At 37.9% G+C, this 16,245-nt stretch overlaps 1 protein-coding gene across 10 annotated transcripts in view; it reads left to right on the plus strand.

Annotated features, from left to right (window-relative positions):
* RhoGAP100F (Rho GTPase activating protein at 100F) overlaps positions 1-13,775 on the plus strand; it is a 63,560-nt gene extending 49,785 nt beyond the window's left edge. For 2 of the 10 annotated variants that reach the window (XM_069129771.1, XM_069129768.1), the window contains 18 exons: positions 1,770-1,883; positions 2,549-2,731; positions 3,191-3,349; positions 3,732-3,961; positions 4,434-4,692; positions 5,917-6,169; positions 6,250-6,513; positions 6,602-6,760; positions 6,840-7,003; positions 7,092-7,440; positions 7,505-7,723; positions 8,055-8,443; positions 8,506-8,638; positions 8,724-8,843; positions 8,939-9,099; positions 9,170-9,362; positions 9,708-9,961; positions 12,842-13,775. In XM_069129771.1, the coding sequence (XP_068985872.1) occupies positions 1,770-1,883; positions 2,549-2,731; positions 3,191-3,349; positions 3,732-3,961; positions 4,434-4,692; positions 5,917-6,169; positions 6,250-6,513; positions 6,602-6,760; positions 6,840-7,003; positions 7,092-7,440; positions 7,505-7,723; positions 8,055-8,443; positions 8,506-8,638; positions 8,724-8,843; positions 8,939-9,099; positions 9,170-9,362; positions 9,708-9,961; positions 12,842-13,099 (3,861 nt within the window). In that variant the 3' untranslated portion in view covers positions 13,100-13,775. The other 8 variants (XM_069129773.1, XM_069129775.1, XM_069129777.1 and 5 more) reach the window with 8 other exon arrangements.
* The last annotated feature ends 2,470 nt before the right edge of the window (positions 13,776-16,245 follow it).

Raw genomic sequence — 16,245 nt, forward strand, 5'->3', positions numbered from 1 at the left:
TATTGTTCTTAGAAATCCCAGGAATTAACTAAAAATCACTGTATAAATCTGTCTATGAATTTGTTAGAAGCTAGGAAGACACCATGACATATCGATCATATAATCACATCCTCAGCTAGATTACTCCTTAATGACAAAGTAGCAGAATCTGTATAGAGATTTAAGTCCTATGAAAGAACAAGAGAGAAACGTTGCCATTTCTGGCTAATTCTAATTGAAGCAGCTTTTGTAACAAGCGGTTGATTCCCCAGCATTGTTTATTACTCTTAATGAGTTCTATCAGGGTACTTGTGCATACAGTTTCTTAGCATTGAACGGAACCTCTGCATACCCTGATCAGCTCAAGATAACTTATTGGTTTCAAGATGTGTACAATTGAGGCAATTCGCTATACACTGTGAAGTATCTTCCAATGAAGAAACGATCAACTGGCGGAATATTTAAGCACCGGTTAAATGATTTTTATACTTAGCTCAATTTGATTTCCAAATTGGTCCAGTTTCCAAATAGAAAGTGCATTTGTGAATTGACCAAATCTATGGGGTTTTCTAATTATCAACTGGATACACAAGTAGGTTTTATCCCTAGAAATAACTAGATGGGATAGAAACTCTAGAGACAATCTACATATTCATATATCAAAACTCTGTTTAATACCATAACCAAAGACTTAATTACTGGCTATAGTAGAAAAATATGAAGTTTACTGTAGAATCTTTACTTTTACGAATAATGTTCTAAAATATAGGGCGAAGGGGGCCAATCTGAATCAATTTACAATCTCATCACAAATTGCTATAGAATTTCCAAATTAGTCATGCAAAATTTAGCAACCAATTAAATCCGTGGTTCTGGAAACCGAATTAATAATAAGCCGTCTAATTTCGTCTGAACGAGGAGAAAAGAGAAAATTGAGGATGGTAGACCGATGTTTGCACGGGGTTGATTATTATCTCTCCCGGCCCTGGGTTGGCAGCAGTGAGTAGTAGTGAGTAGGCGCCTTTGCATCGGTGACCGACAAAGCGGTTTCTATTTTCGGCGGATCCTCTGAAGCGCGTGCATCTCTGATTGTCCGTAATTTCACAGGTAAAAGCCGGCTGGGAGAGAGAACGCTTGCAATTTTTACGAGCCTCTAATCAGCACACTGATTGAATCTCGCATGCAACCGCCGCGAAGAAAATTCCCCTCCCATTTAGCCCGATTTGCTGTAGCTTTTAAGCTGATAGGGAAATCCCCCTGATACCTTTCGTGCACCAAACATTTTCATTTTCCATTATTATGTTTATCTTTAAAAATTCAATTTGTTATTTTCGTCCCCCTGTAATTTTTCTCTTAGTACTTCGAAACTTCCTTTGATTTCTTTCCAAGATTATTCGTGATTTTATTGAGGATCAATTAAGGAGATGCATGATCCTAGGTTTATGACATGAATTAGAAATTTCCTTTCTGTTTATTGCAATAAATTTCTTTGTACTTTCCTATGTTCTTCATTTAAGATACTTTGAATAGCTTTGCAGCGTCTCCATAATGAAGTCAGGAATCCTGTATGATGAAAAATCCTTACAATAGCGCTACTCTTACATTATGTTCCAAATCAATAGCGCAGTTACATTGTGAAAAGTATTGCAAAGAAGTAATACTGATTATAATACCAAATTTTATTTTGCCAATCTATAAAATTTTATGAATACCTATTAGCTTGCCCAAGCAATTAATAATACAAAATAGATTACAAAAGTGAAACTAATTGTACATTAATTTTGATGCAGGAGGGCCGGGGGGAAGTGACAGACATCAGCGCAAGTCCTGGAAGGCAAGCACCTGCCAACCAGTTGCGCCCCAAGGAACCACCCCCCATGGTGATTCAGGGAGATTTCAGAAAGGTACTGACTTCCATGACATTTTTGCTCTCTAGCAATCTATATACATGTACTAAAATCTTATCTTTTTTCTCCTGATTATCCTACCTTCTTGTCAGTGAAAGAGATTAAAATCCTGGTTCCTTACAATGTCCCATAGGAAAAGCTAGATATCCTGCTGTTTTCCAGACCAAACATATCCTGATCCAAGGGGATGATTAGGTCTCCAAGGAAGCAATTGATAAACCCAATTACTTCAAAAATGAGAGTAGAGAGAGGAAAGCAACAGGAACAGGGAATCAGATTAGAGGAAACTATCAGGCCAATTTACCTTTTTCATGAAGCTGTTCAGCAATAACTCTAACAACAATATATGTAACAATCTATAGCCATTATAAAGAGGAACAGAGAAAATTTAAGAAATACTTAGGCTATAGATATGTCGAAATTACAATTTTATGAAAAATATATTAGTTGACGAATATTTTAAAAGAGTAATTATTGGAATTGAGAAATGTTTTCCTTAAAATATTAAAATTTATAATATTAATATCAAAAATTTTAAAAGTACAATATGAATTGGAGAATATTTTTTTAGAAATGCTTATTGGAACAGTTTCATGGAATATTTTTTATTGGAGTGCCTGTTCATGACATGCTGGTTGAAGTGGAAGGACCTGTCGTTGCAGGTGAGTGGAATCAGCACAGAGATCTTCAAACAGATCGAGACCGTCGAGAACGATCATGACGCCTCGACAGCAGCGGCCCTCGAAGCTGTCGAACGAAGGGGTGAAATGGTCGTCCGAGTCATCGAGCCACGACAGATGGGCAGACAGGCGTCCGAGGCGGCGAAGAAGTTCATTGCTATGCAGGTGCGACACCATACCAAATTCCCAATTGGATAAGAAAAATTAAACCTATTTCTTCATCTATGAAGATGAAACCTCAATTTCTTAACTAATAACATGACAATGAAAGAAGCTTCAAACTTGAAAAATATTCCTTAAAGGCTATAATAATATAAAAGATCTTTGTAAAAAAGTTTAAACTTAAAAAAGGATCTTCTAAGATACCGGAAGAGTATTTTTATTCCATATATATCTTCTTATCGCTATTTCGTCTAAAAAAAGCACAATATCGACCTTCGTCCCACGTACCTCCTTCTAAACATAAAAAAATCCAATATTAAGACAGTAATTTATTAGTTCATAACTTAGTTGCCACTATATAATGAAGCAATAAATTTAGCCAACAAATTTTCCCATCTTTTCCCATAATGCTTTTGAAGTACCATTTATAAGAAATATTTTATTATTTCTATGGTGTTCTAGGATCCAAAGCATCCCATCCACTTTGTCGAGATAATCAAAAGGCCAGGCCAGACGCTGGGGTTGTACATACGGGAAGGCAATGGCGTCGACAGAAACGACGGTGTCTTTATCTCGAGGATAGCCCTGGAGACCGCAGTCTACAACAGCGGCTGCCTGAAGGTTAGGAAGCATCTTTTTCCTTGAATCCTTAATTGCAGTTCTAATATAGCCAATTTGAGCTTACCACTTACTGCAGTTATTCTTGTGGGAATGAAAATCACGAGACTCACTGATTTCTTCTCCAAAATATATACGAGGAGCTATCTGAAAAGAAGATTTACAAGACAATGAATAGAATAAATTGATTTCGTAGAAAGGAAAATTAATCTACTATTTGATTGCTTATATTTAGCATAAATCTATGAGTCCTTTTCTTTCAGAATGTTTCTTTTATTTTATCTTCTATGTGTAAAGAAAAGATTCTTATTTTTTTAATCATAATTATTTCTAAATTTAGTAATATTTTATGTAAATAATTTATATAAAAATATGTTTTATTTAGGTTGGAGATGAAATCCTAGCAGTGAATCTGGTCGATGTGACGCACATGAGCCTGGACGATGTCGTGATCATTATGTCGATACCCAGGAGGCTCGTCCTGGCGACTAGGCATGGCCAGCACCAGCCAGTCTCACATAGTCGTCAGACCGAGCACAAAGCGCCTCCAGTTGTGGTGATCAAGAGGGAGCTAAATGAAGATGAGAGCGACCATGCAACGAGTAACCACGTCAGGTAATTATATCTCAAAAATATTTTATAGTATCAAATATACTTAGAATTCTACTGGTACTTACAAGTACATCTTCTGTGAAATTACATATACATGTACATTTATGCTATACTAATTGTAAAAAATAAACAATTCTAGATAGGAATTAAATATGGCTACCCAGAGAAGGGGATCTTTTCTTAGTCCCAATATTAATCTCGCCATTTTCTTACAGTTTTTAAAGTAACAATAATATTTGTCTGATTTCCGAGATAATTACAAGCCTGTTATTTCTCAAATAATTAAATATAAAAAAGTTTACGATAAAAGACTTATTTAGATACTTATCAAACTTTTGCTATTCACATCCTGGAAACTTTAATTATTACCCACATTGCTTGGACTGATCTATTGTAAGTTCCATTAGAATCTAATTAAAACTCCATTTATTGATTGTTATCATAAGTTGATACAGTTTTTGTATTTTGATTCCAGGGATGGCAGTCGTAGGCGTGGCGACGGTCGTGAGATGCTACCTTCCCGGTCTAGATTAGGTCTGTCGGGTCTAGGCTCCAGTCAAGACCTAGGTTCCAGCAACGGTGACCTATACTACAACTCCAGACCGGAGGGACACTGGTCGTATCAACCACCACCACCTCCTGTTATCACACATCAGCCAAAACCCTCTACGACGCAACACTTCCAGCCTTATGAGCGTGGATATCCAAAAACTTTGGAGAGTTTAGCTGAAAAAGTAAGCCTGTGTAATGTTTTACTTGCTCTTCGGGACTTTGACGCAGGTCGAGGTTTTATTAAATGAAAAACATTCGATTACATAAAGTTCAAGCAAGAATTAAGATTGAGAAAATAGGAGAAATTGATATTGATAAACTTTGCAAGGAAGATATAGGAAAGGGAGTTTAACCACCGTAAAAGTTACGATATTGGAGAAGAATGCAAGATCTTGATGTACAATTTGGCGTTTTGTTATTAAATCTCCACCTGCGTTTGAATATAGATCACATAGATGTTCTAGACGATGTGGATCGAGCACCCTTTCATATACCTGTCTGCACCAAGTTGACACTTGTTTGCCCTTCTCTGTCTTCAATTGCGATAGCGATTCGAATAAGAAAGTGGTGAATTCGTGGCAATGACTCGAGACACTCCTGATAGTGATCAGTAATGCTGTGCACCGTCTCGATTTCAAACCTGTCTAATAAAACAAAATACCACGAATTTCTTTTATTGAATTGCTTGAAATATTGTCTGAAATTGACTTAGAGAGTAGACGGTTCGCAGCTCGCTCGTGTTTCGACCACGTGTTTCACATGACTAATCGGTTCTATGAATGAATGCTACGTTGATATTAACCAGGATTTCACAAAGGTAAAGAAACCACTAACTCTTTCTTGATATCTAGACTTGTGTATGCAGCAATTCCCTGCACCGTGCATCACCTGGACAATGGATAAGTATTTATACTCTATATATCCATAATATTAGGAAGAAGAAGTAATGTAAAAGATTTAATAATAGAAAATTAAACAAAAACAATAAATACTTTTCAATGTCCAGGTGGAACAAAACAACCGTCGCTACTTATAACGTAATTCCACTTTTTGTTGCCTTGTAAGCTTTGCTCTGTATGTTCGTTCTTTCTTTTTCTTTCTTTCTGAGTATTGTCTCTTCTCGTGGCGATCCGTGGTCGTCATAGTCCATCATAGTGATATGTGGATTTCTATGTAAAGTGTATTATAATCTATATAGAGAGATCTATCAATCATGATGGCAATATCTAATTATATTTTCCTTTAATCACAATCGACTTCCTAATCTATCCGTGTAGATAACGTAAATATCTTCTATTAAAAAATACAAATCCAGTGTGATACGAATAATCGATTGTGATATGAAAGGAAAATAAAAGAAAATTATAAAAGAAGGAACATAAATTAATTAATTCGATTGAATTTAGGTACACTCCTTCTACACGGGGCCAGTTATGCCCTCAAATGGTGGTCGTCGAATGTCCACGGGCGCAGGGATGCAGTCGGTTGGCAGCAGATTGTCTAGTCAGACTCAGCCATCGCATTATGGTTATGGCCAACACTCTGGAAGTGGAAGAATTATGCCTAGAAGCGGTTCAGATCAACATTTACCTCGCGTTGATTACACAAGTATCACCACTCCAGCTCGACATACTCTTCTTAGATCCAGCTTGAAGTCAGGTTCGTCACTTTCCACTAAAATCATTTACGCAACTGTTTTCCTAACTTTAGACTCATATTTTGTGACGTTTCTTTAACAGGAACATCTGCGTTGAGATACAACACCAGATATGGCACTCAGGGAGACAGTACGTCGACTACTCAGAGACAAGGTCAATTTGGTACTCTAACCAGGAGGCACCGACCGTCGTTGGATTATGCTTCAGACACTGAAGCAACCTGTTCGAGTTCGCCCAAGTCGGCGTATTATTACTACAGGCACAATATGAACAATCCGCCTCAGAGTAGCGCTGTCTCGCATCTTGCCACCCTATCGAGATCACAGATTGGTCAGAGTTCCTCAGGTTAGTTATTTCTTCTGCATCTTAACAAAGTTAGTTCCTCATGTGTGATCGTGAACAGACTTTAAAGTTGAAGTTATGCTTTCTCTAGGCTTGAGATCGAATTCGTTGCCTCGTAGTGGCAGAACGTTGCCCCAGCAACCAGGTCTCAGGTCTGGACTTAGCACAGTAGCATCTGGACTAATAGATCAGGAAGATAGTGACGGAGCACTATCAGCGCCCGAACTACCTTCCATTAGACGCGATAGAGGTTAGTTTAAAATTCAAGTAGCGAGTCGATTCTAGTATTTTGAACATAAAATTGAGAATTCTATTGATTGGAATGTCAGGAAGAATACCGTCATCACCCAGTGTGTTCACATCAGATGAGTACCGAGCATGGCTGAGTCGAACGCCGAGTACCAGTGCATTGTACGAGCAGATTAGAGCCACTACGACTAGACCACCACGTTACACTTACAGCGCAGAGAACATCCACGCAGCTGTAAATCAAGTAAATAACATACATTAAAAATTACATTCTTTTTTGATAAACTTTTTAGATCAGTTTCTAAATTTTGACTAATTTGTTTAAAATTTAGGGTGAATATGGAAGCTATGGGACGTACAGGCCATTGTCCAGCACGCTGGATCGTTTGTCAACAAGATCAGCCTCTGCTCAGCAAGTGAATCTTGCCAACTTAAGAGCATCGACAGCGATCAGCTCGACGTGTCATCGTGGAACAGCGAACCCAAGACCGGCCTCGGTTGCATCCAGTGCTCGTACGTCCTTGACGAGTCAGAAACCGTCACTGAGCAGCTCCACCACCCAGAGGGCAACGTCGGTCAGAAGAATCAGGAACCTGCTGGACCTGGAGTCCACCCGAAGCATACCTACCCCCACACCTACCAGAACTCAGGATCAAAGACTGCTAGATATTAATCCTGCAGGTGAGTATTAAAATCAATGTTGACCGTAAAAAGTTTAATTAAGGTCATAATGTCTTTTGTACAGAGTTCCTTAAGTATAAGATAGAAAAACCTCCGACTGTGGGAACTCCGAGCTCGACTAGCTCTCTTTTGAGCTCGCTCGGGGAAACCAGCAGCGGTGACCTGGCGGGTGGTGTTAGTGGACTACTTTGGGTCCATCTTCTGGCAGGTCGTGGCCTCCGTTCAACAACATCTTCCTCAGCGGCCACTACTCCTTCCACACCATCAGGTCAGCCTAATTTAGGTACGTTCGGGAGTCTGCACATCCCCTAGACTATTTCTCCACTGCACAATCACTATTCGCATTAACATAATATCTAGCAAAATTAAATTATTTCTATTTTATTCTATTTTCTTTATTTAAAATTCAATTATTTTTAATTTAAATCTGTAGTGATTCCTACTACCTGACACTCTCGAATGTTAGAAAGTGTTCGATAGTACTATGTACTGTCTTTAAGCCTCGAGCTATTCCTTTTACAGAAACCTTTAAGGATCAAAGCTTGAGGGTTGAAGTTACCATATATAAATTTGATAAATGGCGGAATATCTTTATTGTTTGGATAACATAACAGCTAGTTGCGGCTTGAGAGACCTTTACTGCGTGTTGGAGTGCGATAGGGTGCACAAGGCGAGGACAGTAATGCGAACTGGCGATTTAATGTTCGACTGGGACGAAACCTTCGAGCTGGATCTCGTTGGCAACCGGCAGTTAGACTTGCTGGTCTATTCCTGGGATCCACAGTACAGGCACAAGCTTTGTTACAAAGGATCTGTGCACCTGGCGACCCTTTTGAAAGAATCACCAGTTCATCAGCTAGCTGTCAAAGTCGAACCACGTGGCACAATTTATCTAAGACTGAGATATACGGATGCTCAGCAAACATTCCGAAGGAGAGGACTCCCAGTCATATCTCTGGCTACCAGAGTGGCGCCACTTTTCGGAGTTGACCTTGACACAGTGGTAAGTTCAAAATTTTGAAGTTACGATATTTAAATTTGAAAAATGATGATGGTTTGAATTAGGTGAGTCGAGAGAGCAAGACTGGTGGAGTTCCTGGAGGTGTTTCTACCGCCCTAGCCATGGGTGTTCCAAATGTGCCCATAATTGTATGGCGTTGTGTCGAAGAAGTTGAAAGAAGAGGTCTTGACATCATTGGTGAGATATGTTTTTACCATTTACAAAGTTAAATTTCTATACTGTTGAGTTTGGACAGTTTGTCAATGAAAACTTGGCGGTTTAGGTCTATACAGGCTCTGTGGATCAGCTACGAAAAAAAGGATACTTAGGGAGGCTTTTGAAAGGAATGCTCGTTCAGTGAACCTGTCGCCTGACAATGTACCAGATATCAACGTGATTACTGGTAAGCTTCCCTTAATAATTATTTCTAATATTAATAATAATAATAATGTAGGAGATACACTTTAATTGTAATGGTGATTTATAATTATTGTTTAGGTGTACTGAAGGATTACTTGCGAGAACTTCCAGAACCACTCTTCACGAGGTGCCTCTATCAGATGATGGTCGATGCATTGGCCGTCTGTCTACCGGATGATCCACAAGGCAACGCAAAACTCATGTTCAGTATACTTGACTGTTTACCAAAGGTGAACAGGGTAAGTATCTAATCTCAAACTTCCCATTCATATACCTAGAGGAAATAATAATTAATTGTTCCTTCAACAGTGTACGTTAATCTACTTGCTGGACCATCTGGCAATGGTAGTATCACAGTGTAATAAGATGTCACCAGCAAGTTTGGCAGTCTGTTTCGGACCAGTTTTAATGCTACATTCTGAAGAAAACGGGCCGCCTTTGGATTTCCAACAACCAATAGCAGTTCTCAAGTATCTTCTTGAAATTTGGCCTGTTAAGTCAGGTAATGTCGTCATTCCTAACAATTGACTTCTGTAATCCCAATTCACTATTAATATACGACTCAAAGTAGCTTGTAATATTAGAATTAGACTGCAGATGTTTATATATTTATGAGAAATTTAAAATATGAAATCTCCAAACTATAACTGAAAAACTATAAAGCTACTACAAATATAAAAATAGAAATGTTCATTATAGCCATTTGCAGTCTATATAATATCTGCAACTTATTAGGCATTTTCAAAACTTTATCGTCGAATTCACGTACGAAAATTAGAGTCGTAGTTTAAATTAACTGAACCGAAAAAATAAGAGCCGAATAATCAGTCGCTCATTTCACAGACAGTTCGGAAGATTTCTTCAGTCGCTTCGGCGCTTCCTCGAGTTACGCCAACAGTCGAGCACAACAGCAGTCAACAGCAACTGCAGCACCAGCAGCAGGCTCAGCAACAGGTGCAACAGCAACTGCAGGGAACATTGGGACGCACAGGGCTGCCCTGGCAGCCTCAACACTCACTTCATCAACAGCCCCCAACTACGGCAGCACCCGCAGCCCTCGCGCCCTCCACTCGTCCTCCACCACCGGTCAAGCCTCGCCAGGTCAGTGTTGTATTTAGAGCTCTCGATTTATCTCAACAACGTTCATTGCAATCTTTTGCCTCTCTTACCGTCGCTTCCTCTGTCTGTGCACTTGCTCCACTGCTATTGATGTCTAAATATCTCAGAAAGCACCTTAAAAGTACAGACCCTCTTGGTCCACTTCTTAAGCAACAGTTTGAAATTTTTATGTCGCATAAATTAATGCATTATTATAATAAACTGTAATAAATTGCGTTATCTGGAGAATTTTACAATTAATTTATTCTCCAGATAAATGATCAGCTATGGATCACTTATGAAAGTGATTCTTTAATATGACAGTTGAAAATCTTCTAAATTAAAGTTATAGGTCTTATAAAAGTAAGCAATGAATCCACCCAAGTATTGTGAAACACCAAGAGCCTAAGTAATGTTATGACAATTGGAATTTTTAAAATATTCAGGGGGTGAGAGAAACTTATATTTAATCCCAAGATCAAATAAAATGAGAATTTTGTTTAAATGGGATTGATTGACAGTATCTTAAATTTTTTAATTACTTTCGTGTAAAAGATAAGAAATATGTCTTATCATCTACTTCACCTTATATTCTTCAAATGTGATCACTTTATATGAAGACTACTGTAAGTACTGTAATGTGTTTATTTTCGTTTAATTTGTAATTAACAAAGTAAAAGTACAGAGGATGGGCGGAAGAAGGTTAAAGAAATAATAAATCAGAGCTTTCCTGGTCCAAGATTCTTCGTCATTTCCTTATATACATATTAATTAAAAATATCGTGACCACGTGAAGTGGAAGAAAGACCAGGAAAGTTGAACGAAACGCTTCAAGGAAAAAGAAAAGAAAAGAATTGAACAAGAGTCTCGTCTCGCTCTCTGCTTTTTTATCCGTGTCCCACATATGTGTATTATCTGAAGCGTGTTGTGAACAGCATGGTAGGCAAAGTAAAGACTCTGTTCTCTCCCTTTATTTTCGCTTCGCAGAAACAAGCCCTGTCGCGCTTTTATGATCACGAATCATGTATTCGCTACTCAATGAGACAAGTTCGTTCCATTCATTTATTCACATATTTTCATTCATATACGTTCTTTCATTCATTTACATCGTGTCGGTTTCAGGTTAACTCTCGAGGATCGTCGGCCATTGCAAATTGTTCGCCCTGAAGGCTATGTTATCTTAGCATGATCAAAACGAAGGTGTATAGACGAAAAAATATAAAGAAAAGAGGTTATAATGGGTGGCAAACAGTTTGCAAAACAATCACATCGCGATGCGTCCGTGTAAATATGATACCACAATTACCAAAAACGCCTCCGTGCATGTCTCGATGTCACTTCTGTACATTTACTTGGGTGTTCTACTGGTCGAGCGGGTCGGTTATGATTTTTCCGTTTCTCTTTGCGCCAGTCTCTCGACGTCTTTCCATTATAGTGACGATTTACGTTGTCTTCTTTATCTTTTTTCGTTTGGGCACGTATTCTTCAGAGCAAACGCAAATTGCCGGCTCTACCAAACCGCTGACAGCACAGAGACGCCGCTTCTTGCACAGGTATTATCGTTATTATCGTTTTCATTCGCGTTTTTTACATCAGCCTTTAGTTATCGTTCTATCACATGCATGGCCAGATTATCAAAAAAATAAAAATATATATATATATATATTAAAGAACCAAGTAATCAGTCATCCATTAGCTTTCATCAGTTTCACAGAGTCGTTTCGAACAACAGCAATGACTACAGTGTGTATATCAAAGACTCTGATGTACATGAAAATATATAAATATCTTTAGTTGATTGCAAAGATCAGGAATATCCAATGTCTGAAAACTCATGGCAAATCAAAAGCTATTTAATATGAATATTTATAAAAGATAGAATTGTTCTCCCTTAAAAACTATTACATTCAAAATGTTTATACAGTTTATGAAGTGACTATTCTTGATCAAGATCTTAATGTGAAGAATACTTTGACAGTGCGTCTGTTTTTGATCAATGTAAAAATGTTCATTCATAAAGTGTCTAGTACTCTTTCAACATAGTATCATCTCTCACGATATATATTTATGCTTAATTAAGAGACAAAGTGGAGAAAGAGTATAGGAAAAATGATCCCTCTTGGGAATCATTTTAATTAAGTAACCACTCCATCTCTGAAAACTATTTAGCAACTGATAGTTTGAGGGATCATTAGTGCTCCAAGCATGCATTAATTGCACCTTGAGTGTTGCTTCTTGAATCTGGTTTGACATTACATTGTAAATCATAAACTTGATTAAATTCAATACCTCCTTTCTGATTTAAAATATTTCAAACTGGAATCAAGAACAAAATATCCTTTCAATTCCCAAAAATTCTTATCCAATGGACATCCTTTCAAGTGTGAAGTATACATCAGATACATAGAATATAGTAACCAAGATGAGGCATCTAGGTTTCGATACTTTCAATTTTTCTATACATATTACACACACAACTCAAATCATAGATGTCTCATTCTACATAGGTGAACACATTTATTTCCATACATCCCAGGACCATATCTCACTCATCAAAAACAAGTCACTAGAAGTCACCTCTATTATGAGAGTGACTTATGCTCCAACAATCCTTGAGCAAAACCTTCACAATAGAAATACAGAATTCATTTTGCACACAGCCACACCACAAGTTCTTTAACCCTTTGTGCAACAATTTGAACAAACATATGTTTATTCAATTCAAAATTCAAACCTAAAAAATCAGACCTGGAACCTCAGAAAATCACCATATATAGAGTGCGAAGGGTTAATATTTATCAAACACAAGCACGCAAAAAGAGTCCAAGGATTGCGTAATTAATGGAAAACGACGCTGGTGATACGGCGTCTCTGTTCATATAGGTGATAGTCTCGTCTCCCGGTTCACCTAGCAGTGAGGAGTCGGAAGCCTCGCCGGAACCGATTAACAAAAGCCTCCTGGGCGGCCTGGGACTCGAAAAGAACAACGAAGGGGCCACAGCGAACTCGACTGGTCCTGGAACAGAACAGATTACGCCGACCAGCAGCGTCGACACCGAGGAGGGAAATACACCACATCCTGAAGAGGGTGAGAAGGGCGTCGAGGGTGATGCAGAGGCCAGCGATGACGATCGACATTAGCACGTACCCAATACGCATTAGAGTCTCGTGAAATATGAGGATTTAATCGGGGATGTGCGCCCTGGATAGCTTCGACGTCTTCGTTTTACCGATAGTTTGGAGAATCTTGCGTTTCTTTTTTTTTTTTTAAGAAGATGAGATTACTAAGGAACAGTGTTGGGCATGGAATAATGAATACATCGAAAGGTTAAAATTTGTTCAACTAGGAATCACCTGGATTATCTAGTTGTTAGTTGTTAATTGTTGAAACAGACTGTAAACAGGCTCGAAATCTGCCTACAGTTTCTCTAAATTTATTTATTATTTGAAGAAAGTTTGGCTAGGTTTGAATCTTGCCCAATACTGATGCGTGCGTATTAAGAGACTGACAATGAAACTTGTAATAGAAATATAATGGATTTTGAAGTCTGTTGGAACAGGATTGAAAGGGTTTTGTTGCTCACAAGTGTGTTTGTTTGAAATTGTTTAAAAAAAAGAGAGAGAGAGGTTATATTCTTAAGACACAGCTTATCATTCAGAATTGTATGAAATGATAAACAAACATGTTAAGAGTTTCTGTTTCATTTTAATCAAAGATTCTCATGATGTGTTGATGAAAGCTGAAAAAAAGAAGATATACTTTCTACTTCTGATTTCTCAAAGATATTTAACGCGTTGACTGCTTTGATTTAGAAATCTAACTACAACACTTGTATCGTGAAACGATTTTTCAATCTTTAATAGGTACCAGCTACTTGTAGAGCAGCAAAGAAGCGAAAACCAAAGACTTGAGTCTTAATCGATGCTGTATTACCTAGTAAAATAATTTTTCCTTGAATGTTATTATTGTTGGCTGTGTTAGGAAAATGGTTCTCTTCGTTGTGTAACGTTGTGTTTTGAAATATTTATAGATGTTTTCTGAGGCAGTCAGCGCGTCAAATCGCACATATATCCCTCTGAGAATATTATGTTTGAAGAACATATAATTTATACAATGAACGAGGCTGAATATTTGTCGCCAGACGCACAATATAAGCGATCATTGTTTCCGAGACGAAATGGCGCGCATAATGGGACCACTGCGAATATTCGTTAAAGAAAATATCTTCGCGAAAAAACGAGATTCAACGCTAAAATTGATGATCTGACGACTGACTGAAAGCCTTCTGCAAGTTTTATAATACGACTAAACAAAATCTAAACCAAAGAAAAAAAACTAATCGAAAGTTATGCTAATATTTAGAAGAAGATTTTACTCTTTAGCTGCGATATATATTATGATTTCACAATGACCAAAGACTGTAACGGGTTCCTAGTTTGAAACTTCTTGCACAAAATTTGACTCCTAGATAATTTTGGTCTCATTCAACCAATGAAATAAGTCGCCATATGCAAGAGGAAATAATTCTCTCTTCCGCAGCTGAAGAGTCAATATTGCAAGGTTTTTGAACTTTTCTTCGAGCACAAATGCCAGAAAGATTATCAACTAGCTGAACTTTTTTTCTATTCTATCTTGAGATCAGTCAAAGCTTCTTTCAAAAACCCAACGGTTGATCAAGCAAAAATGGAGCCAGTAGACAAGAAACTAACAGAGGAAAGGAGGCAACGAGTGAATAGTTGTACGACAGTGAACGTCTCTAAACATTCCCTGCGTCCTAAAGTATGCACAAATCTATTTTACCGACTGAGAAGATAATGTCCAATGCAGTGAAAGAAAGGGGTACGAATGGAATGCAAAAAGGAAATCTCGCGATTCATCGCGCACATCCTCAACTGAAGGAGAGACTCTACCATTTCTCCAGTCGATTTTTCAACAAAGTTCATGGTGTTTCCCGGCCGATCGAGACTAAGATCTCACGCGAAAAAGTTCCGGAAGAGTTTCTTCACCGGCGAAGCTAGCTGCAGAAGAAGAAAGGCGACAAGAACTGATCACGCTGACAGGCGATGGAAGAAGAAAAGAAAGAGCGATATACAAGGAAAAATAAATAACCAAAGAAAAAACATACACACACAAAAGGGAAAGTTGAATAAGAGACATACACACACGTAGAGACATATAAGGAAATATGAAGATGATGAATCACACAGACACAGCGGTCGATTTATATACAATATACTATATATATACATATTATATATACACACATAGGCTAGTCACGATATACATGTGCTTTTGATAAAAAAACTATTACTTAGAGGTTAGCTAGCCCTCGTATACAAAACACAAAGGAACTGCTGATGTACACGACAGCTGCGTCGCACATATACATGCATATATGTAAAAGGAGAAAAGAAAATAATTGAAAAAAACGAAAGATGAAAGACAAGATGCAAAGTATAGGTGCACGCAGACGATAAAGTTATACATAATATATATAATGTTCAGCGCGACAGGAGTCGAGGAACCGACTCCATGACTTCTTGTACATGTTGACAATAGCAAACCGACGAACGGAGAAGAAAGATAAAGGAGAGATTGGATCAGAATAAAAGCGGAGAGCCAGTGGTAGAGGAATAGAAACTCACCGAGAAACGATAATAATTAAACGGTTAATTGTAAACTTCTAAACGATTAAAAAAACATAGCCAGTATTATAATTGTGTACGTGAAGAAGCAAGCATTTGAAGAGGACGAGCCGGGAGAGAGACCACCCTTCGGTCAGGGTATTCCCCGGGGTTCGTTTGTTCTACGATCTCGTCAACGGGGACACGAGTCGTTATTTGACTATTGTTACTCTCATTATGGTTAGTTAGTATAATATTGTTGCGTACAGACAGTAGATTTAAGTAGACCTCATGATAATTGATGAGTAGTCCCATTTAAAGCTTATTATTCTTTTGATCTAGCTCTTAATATGGAAAACAAGTTCTCAATCTACTTTGAGATTTCACTTATTTTATCCTCACCTGGAACGAGTAAGGAGTGCATTAGTAAAGCGTTTATATGTCAATGAGGTATTCTAAGTCCTCAAATTAATGAACCCAATGTTCACTTTAGTATGGTTATTGCGACAAATTCCAATTAGTTAAATGGCATCATAACTATTATATGTCTTCCATCGCATCCAAAAACACTCCCAATTCCTGTATTCTGCACTACAAACTCAGCGCACAACCTGTCCCAATGAGCACCATAGCTATAATTTTATTATTAAATAGAACTTCAA

The sequence above is a fragment of the Bombus flavifrons genome, chromosome 16 (genome assembly GCF_040668555.2).
Source record: "Bombus flavifrons isolate JBK064 chromosome 16, iyBomFlav1_principal, whole genome shotgun sequence".
Classification (NCBI taxonomy): Eukaryota; Metazoa; Arthropoda; class Insecta; order Hymenoptera; family Apidae; genus Bombus; species Bombus flavifrons.